General features: G+C 36.8%; 1 protein-coding gene across 1 annotated transcript; it reads right to left on the bottom strand.

Moving 5' to 3' along the window:
- Positions 1–1557: 1557 nt before the first annotated feature.
- On the bottom strand, positions 1558–7559 carry LOC139751186 (peptidyl-prolyl cis-trans isomerase FKBP2-like). Its single transcript, XM_071666339.1, has 4 exons — positions 7297–7559; positions 5574–5756; positions 4747–4859; positions 1558–1921 (listed from the first exon to the last, which is right to left on the bottom strand). Exons 2-4 carry the CDS (start codon positions 5745–5747, stop codon positions 1777–1779), a joined length of 432 nt encoding a protein of 143 aa, XP_071522440.1. The 5' UTR covers positions 5748–5756; positions 7297–7559; the 3' UTR covers positions 1558–1776.
- Positions 7560–8119: the final 560 nt, after the last annotated feature.

The raw sequence follows: 8119 nt of genomic DNA, 5'->3' as shown, positions 1-8119 counted from the left end.
TTCTGTTCCTCTTTTGGAAAATTAAAAAACAAGAGGGAAGGATTTCCAGCCTCCCAATCCCTCCCCTATAGTCGCCTTCTATGACACGCAGGAAATATGTGGGAAGTATTCTTTCTCCCCTATCCCCAGGGATATATTTTATCCCTGGAATAGGGGAGAAAGAATACTTCCCACATATTCCCTGCATGTCGTAGAAGGCAACTAAGGGGAGAGAGCGGGGGACTGGAAATCCTTCCCTCTCATTTTTGATTTTCCAAAAGAAGGAACAGAGAAGGGGGCCAAGTGAGGACTTTTCAAAGGCTCAGTCCTCTGTTCTTAACACTACCTCGCTAATGCGGGAGATGGTGGATATTATGAAAAAGAAATATATAAAGGCAGACTATGAATTATGTACTTGTGTATATATGTATGGGTGTGTGTTTATATATATGTATACGTTGAGATGTATAGGTATGTATATTTGCGTGTGTGGATGTGTATGTATATACATGTGTATGTGGGTGAGTTGGGCCATTCTTTTGTCTGTTTCCTTGTGCTACCTCGCTAATGCAGGAGACAGCAATAAAGCAAAGCATATATATATATATATATCTGACACCTGTTCCCTCCAGGAATTCAAGGGGTGGCCTCTGCAAAATCTCCATTTATCCCTTATCTCACATACACTATTCCACACATTCTTCCAAAATTACTCTTCCACTCTATTTCCTTTTGTCACAGGTGGTCTTCCTCACCAACCCATTTATTTGTACTGTTAAACGCTGTCCTTGTAATCTTCCTGTCTACCATTCTTGCTGCATGCCCAAACCACCTCAAAGTATTATGTTTCATTCCCTTTCATACTAAATTGCTCACACTCCCCAATTTCTTCCTTCATGTCATCATAACACATGCTTCTCTAAAACAGCTTATTTATTAGCCTGGATTCTTGACATTTGTAACTTGTATCATTCCATGTTTTGGCTGCCGAAATTAGGATTGGGAGGACTATGCTATCCCATTATTGTGATTTTTGTTTTTATCATGTGTTGAGCTTTAACCATTTTTATGGTTGGTACAACTTATCCAGTCCATAACATGTGTAATCAAGTATATTTTTAAGTGAATTGCCCTAAAGTCTGACAATTGTTATATGCATTAAATGTTCATTTACCACTCTGATATAGTACAAATAATTTTCACAAAACCACATCATAATATGGTTTATGAAATGTTCTTAAATTTGCCAAGAAGTTGCTTGTGTAAAGGTATGTATGAACCATGATGATGTTCGTAGAACGGTTTTCATTCTTCCATGTGTTAAAACCATTTTAGTGTATTTATTTTGCTTCATCATGCATACCTTGAAATGAAGAATGCAAATTCAATTTCCATCAGTTGTAACAGCAGCCCCTATAAGGTTTCTTTATGTAGTTAGCACAAATACATAATTCAAATTTCCCAGCCATCCAGCACAAAAAATTCTTTGGTTACCATTATCAGGAAGTTTCTCAGAAGTGAAGTAATGATAAAGTGTTACGAATGTAATAATATTCTATCATGAAATATACACAAAACTGTAATGAAAAATGTATATTAAAAGACTGGTACAATACTCTAATGTACACAAGCATGTTAAGGTTTCACATGAGCAATATTGACACACTAATACAAAGAACAATGGGTACAGACAGGAACATTCAATTACTTTACAGGCATTTTTCAGAAAGAAAAATCTAAAACACAGATATGGTTCAATTACAAAGAAATCAAATATGAATTCAATGTTTACATATTTCAAAGTTCCTCCTTTCGCTCAATCTTCACAAGTTCCACTTCAAATACAAGCGTTGCGTGGGCTGGGATTTTGGGAGGTGCTCCGGATGCTCCATATCCCAAATCAGATGGGATAACTAACTTCCTCTTTTCTCCTTCACACATGCTGAAAAAAGAATATTTTTAATTTCAATGATAGCGAATATCTTTGAGACCAGTTCTAATCCTAAAAAGTATAGCCAAAGCACAAAAGACATCACAAAATTATGAACAAAACCTGAATACATAAATGTTTATCTGGATAGAGATCATTATAGGATAATGGGAATATTCTTAGAATTCACTGAATGATAGTGCCATAAGCAAGCTGAATTATCCATGTTAGCATGGAGAACAAGACAGAATAAGAGTTAAAGAGAGATTGGAGTTTTTTTTTTCATACTATTCGCCATTTCCCGCATTAGCGAGGTAGCGCTAAGAACAGAGGATTGGGCCTTAGAGGAAATATCCTCACCTGGCCCCCTTCTCTGTTCCTTCTCTTGGAAAATTAAAAAAAAAAAAAAAAAAAAAAAGAGAGAGGGGAGGATCTCCAGTCCCCGCTCTCTTTCCTTTTTGTCGCCTTCTACGACACGCAGGGAATACGTGGGAAGTATTCTTTCTCCCCTATCCCCAGGGATAAGATTGGATATAAACAAATATTTTGTGATATTTAACACTCTTGGGGAATAACACTTGTTAAGCAACACGAGTAATAGTTAATTATTTCATTTGTATCTTAAAACCCAGTACTATAATAAAATGATAGTGCATATTAAACATACTACTCTGTTAATATACTGTACTAAAGAATTTTTTTTCTGTAAAGATGAACGAGACACACTTGTTAATATCAAACTATAGTTTTCAACGGCATATCCACCTGAACTGGTGATATTTTCCGCGTCAGAGATAGCACCAAGAACATTCGTTCACATCCTTGACATACTTCAAAATATTTATCCACACTAAAAATGAAAGTGAGAGTCTATGACAGGTAGTGGGAAAGACAGAGGTGTTTCTTTCTCTTGAACTTGGTGTCACTCACCACTCTTTTTCAGACTCAGGCGCAGCAATTGTGGAAAATAACACGAGAATATTGTATAAGGAAACACTAACTTATACATCAAAAACAAGTGACAGAAGTGGCTGACACATGTAGACCAATCCTTCATTATTTCAAAATAAGGACTTAAAGGTCCTAATTATTTGTATCACACTCAACTCCTACAATAACAATTCCACATAAACAGCAATGATCAAGAGTAACAAGGATATACATAGACACATCACACTGCATATGCTAAATGCTACACTAAACAGTGCTCCAAGTGATACTTTAAAGATGAAATTGGCTTAAAAACAATCTATTTCTTTTACTATCATCCATTACCAAAGCCTTCCATCATCTCAGAATTACAAAGAGAAAATTTAGTGTGCTTATATTGCAATTTCAAGCAAAGGGCAAGGGTGAAGAGGTTCCACAATAACCCCTTTCCTCCATACATACCCCTACTAAAATCACTCTTTAAGCCACTTATATTTTCACTTTCCTCACCAACTGATACATACAAGTGTTCCTTATCACTTGGGTCATCCAACAACCTACGTATCTTCTTCAAAGTTACTGTATACACAACCTGCAAGTCAATAGCATGCACCTATAGTGAGAACTGCAGGGATACTGAAGAAAGAATATTTTCCCATATATGTCAGAGTGAAAGGGATTTCTAAAGGTTACTAATGGTACATTAAGTCTGCAGGATATTTAAACAGTGGCATGAAAAGTTAAAACATCCACAGATGGTGGTCACTGTTTTGTAAGAAAACTTTACACATGGCCACCATATGAGGGTATAAAAACAAATAAGCAATTTAATATTCACCTTTGTACAAGCATAATTAATATCAATAATTTTTTTTTCTTTTTTTTTTTTTGCCGGTCTCCCGCGTTTGCGAGGTAGCGCAAGGAAACAGACGAAAGAAATGGCCCAACCCACCCCCATACACATGTATATACATACATCCACACATGCAAATATACATACCTACACAGCTTTCCATGGTTTACCCCAGACGCTTAACATGCCCTGATTCAATCCACTGATAGCATGTCAACCCCGGTATACCACATCGATCCAATTCACTCTATTCCTTGCCCTCCTTTCACCCTCCTGCATGTTCAGGCCCTGATCACACAAAATCTTTTTCACTCCATCCTTCCACCTCCAATTTGGTCTCCCACTTCTCGTTCCCTCCACCTCTGACACATAGATCCTCTTGGTCAATCTTTCCTCACTCATTCTCTCCATGTGCCCAAACCATTTCAAAACACCCTCTTCTGCTCTCTCAACCACGCTCTTTTTATTTCCACACATCTCTCTTACCCTTACGTTACTTGCTTGATCAAACCACCTCACGCCACACACTGTCCTCAAACATCTCATTTCCAGCACATCCATCCTCCTGCACACAACTCTATCCATAGCCCACGCCTCGCAACCATACAACATTGTTGGAACCACTATTCCTTCAAACATACCCATTTTTGCTTTCCGAGATAATGTTCTCGACTTCCACACATTCTTCAAGGCTCCCAGGATTTTCGCCCCCTCCCCCACCCTATGATCCACTTCCGCGGTTCCATCCGCTGCCAGATCCACTCCCAGATATCTAAAACACTTTACTTCCTCCAGTTTTTCTCCATTCAACCTTACCTCCCAATTGACTTGACCCTCAACCCTACTGTACCTAATAACCTTGCTCTTATTCACATTTACTCTTAACTTTCTTCTTTCACACACTTTACCAAACTCAGTCACCATTTCTTTCACAACCCGCTGTGAAAGTCTTCTAATGACAATATCAGTCTCAAGAGCCTAAAACAAAATGCAACTCAAATTGTTTAATGTTTTATTTGTTTAATCTGTAATTTTTTCATGACCTTAATCTTACCCAATCAAACCTTGGTCCCATCCTTTTATCACTTGTCCAGAACCTAAAGTAAATGTTAGAGGTTGGCCTCGTGGATAGCTGCTGTCAAATTCTGTACCATCTTCTAGTTTACCCTGGAAAATAAAAACTGCTTGTAGGCTTAATGGATTATATTACAATCCACATAAGCACACTAGAAATACATATGTAATGAAAATAACATTCAATCCACCTAAAATCATTATCATACATATTTGTATCTGCATTTATATGATACTTAAAAATACTGTAATACAGAAACAAAATCCACAGTGTAGCATCACCTGAAAAGCTACCAGTTTTGTACTAAAAAATTTAATATTTTTAAAAATGTATTTGTTGGAAATTTATTGTGTATTGTGGCTTCTCGTTATTTTCCAAGATACTGACAGATAAATAATTACCCAACAAAGTCTTCTCAAAGTGAAGAATAGGGAGATGATAAGTGTAATCAAGAAAAGCTAGGGCAAGAAGGTATCTAGGAAATACATGCATTTATGTATGAAGACTTGAGAAATAGTAGAAAAACAAGTCAGGTAAAGAGTTGGAATAAATGTTGGGGTAGTGTTGGACAGTCAAAGGATGTAGAGAGGGAAACACATTCAAGATGAGACAAAGCACACACAAATGCAAGTTGCGCTATACTCGTGTCTTTTAGATACGATTCTGCATAAGCTAAACTATGAAGGGAAACTTAGGCATAGTTACAGTACAGTAACATGCAATGATTTACTGATATTGAAATTACAAAATGATTTCAGATTCTGATCAATATACTGAATTTGAATGATAATATTAAATATACTTACAGTATAGTGCATGTGTAACAAGTCACCCCTTCTGCTTTTTAGGGTGCAGTTATCAACTCGCTTTTTCACCCCAATTTGTAACTTCTTTACTTTCTCCTTCTTCTTCTCTTCATCGCCTTCACAGAGAACGGAACATGCTGCTAGAACTAACACAAAACTCACATCTATTCTCATGGTTGAAATCTGCAGGGAAATAAATGTAAAATTTAGTAATGAAAAGTTCCATTGGTGTTACCAAATGATCTATACATGGTAATAATGAACAATAAATTTTGCAGTTTTAAAAAAGACAAAGATACCTTGCTTCTACATAGTCAAAACTGGGGTAACTCTGGTTTACCATCTTGAAACTGTAATGACCTGGCAAATGATAGGCCTCAGTTGCAGACCTTTCCTTGTGCCTCTGACACACATGGATTAATGATATTCAGTCCACAAACACATGCTTTTTCCAACTTGCACATAATACTCAACAAAACATAAGATTCTGTATTCAATAAATTTTCCTGTGGTTAGAAATAAGTACTATCCCTGTGTAACATCATAATATCTTCAATAAGTAAATGAAGTTCTGGATTTGGGGCCCTGAAACTGTAGAACTCTCCATACAGACAAAAAAGAAATTACAAATAATTACTTAGCATAAAATTAGCTATAAAAACCTACGAGGGAAAGAGGCATTACTTAGCATAAAATTAGCTATAAAAACCTACGAGGGAAAGAGGCATATGGGTGTATGCCCTGCCTAACGTCGTCAGAGCTTCACATTAAGAAAATTGTGAAATCTGTCCTATGTAGACGAAACAAGGAAAAGACGTAAAATGATTACAAAATTTGTGATTTTAAATCAAGTTGACTACCAACAACAGTGACCAGTTCTTTGAGAGATGTAATATCAGAGTAGCTGGAGGCCATGATAAGAAACTAGGAAATAAGTTTGTTAGAAAGATAGAAACAGTTTTAGAGTAAGGGTCATACACTATAAAGACAGTATTGGAGACAAACTGTCTGTTAACAAAGAATAGCATCTAAAGGTATGGAAATATTCCAAAGCTGTTTATATCCAACATCACGACCAAACCAATATATGCACCTCAAATTTGGTCAACATGAACCGTTTCTAAAGTACCATACGAGAGTAACAAACATGTTACCAAAATTACACTCGTCAAATATGAACGAAAGAAAGTAAGGGATTATCCAATCACAACTCTTCAAGTTTTGAAGCATGATTAATGACAGAGTGTATATGGTGTCCAAAATTATTTTCCATAATTCCAAAATTCCCTACTAGTCCAAGATCTTCAGAGTTCTGTACTAAACCCTTCATGCCCTTGTGTCCTCTTGGTGTTATAAAATCCGAGTTTTAAAGCTGTCAAACATACAATTCTGGTAAAAAATATAACGGTGATTTATTCCGGATTTCTTTTTTACAACCTCATCCTGCGTCCTACCATTATCTTACTCCATCATCCTTTACTATTTCTTATCCACGATTCGTCCTCTCCATCAACATGCGTTTCTTTTTAATCTGTAAATTATCTGTACGATAACCCTAAAGAAGAATTTCATTTAATAAGCCATATTTAAATTTAGCTACTTTTACCATTTCAACATTTCTAGAATATAACTATTACCATGATTGGTAGAGATAAGAGTAATATACTGTTCTCAATGGAGACAATATTTGCCGTACACACATAAAACTAAGTTGATGACTTACCAAATAAGAAACGGTGCAGTCTCCCACGTAACAGGTACCTCGCCCTGTGTGCAGTGTCCCAGGTACAGGTACCTCGCCCTGTGTGCAGTCTCCCAAGTAACAGGTACCTTGCCCTGTGTGCAGTCTCCCAGGTAACAGGTACCTCGCCCTGTGTGCAGTCTCCCAGGTAACAGGTACCTCGCCCTGTGTGCAGTGTCCCAGGTATAGGTACCTCGCCCTGTGTGATCCTCCACAGCAACGTACGTGTATACAAAGATACGTCACACGCTGATTGGTAGACGTTTAGACTCCATCCGATTCTCTTCCTCATTTATTGTAAATTCTCTGGGAAATGTAGTTAGATATACTTGGTTATAGATATGCATTGCTTTTTCATAGCAAACATACCCCTAATCTAAGTTGTCACTAACGATAATGCTTGTAAAAACGAGACTGATATATGAAACCTTATATTAAAGACAGCCATAAGAGAATCGAACGCTGGAAGAGATGCTGTATTTAAGAGATCTGTCGTATAAACACACACACACACACACACAACACACATGATATTTATCTTGATAAAGAACTCTCTTGTGGCAACTTGTTAATTGTTGTTCCCCAAATTAATCATACAAATTGAATCTTAAGGGAATCAAGTGGAACAAACAGCAATGAGAAATCAAGTTTTTGACCCAAAAAACATTTTCGAAAATCAGTCATAGGGATATCCCATTCTATGACAACCGAAGATGTAAAAAAAGAAAATAATTCAGCCAGCTGGTGTCTGTGGCAAAACAGAGAAACGGAAAAAGCCGTAACTTTTTTAAACAATGAAAAAGAA

The sequence above is a fragment of the Panulirus ornatus genome, chromosome 11 (genome assembly GCF_036320965.1).
Source record: "Panulirus ornatus isolate Po-2019 chromosome 11, ASM3632096v1, whole genome shotgun sequence".
NCBI classification, from domain to species: domain Eukaryota; kingdom Metazoa; phylum Arthropoda; class Malacostraca; order Decapoda; family Palinuridae; genus Panulirus; species Panulirus ornatus.
Note: the sequence above shows the minus strand (reverse complement) of the source record. Positions and strands in the feature narration are given on the sequence as shown.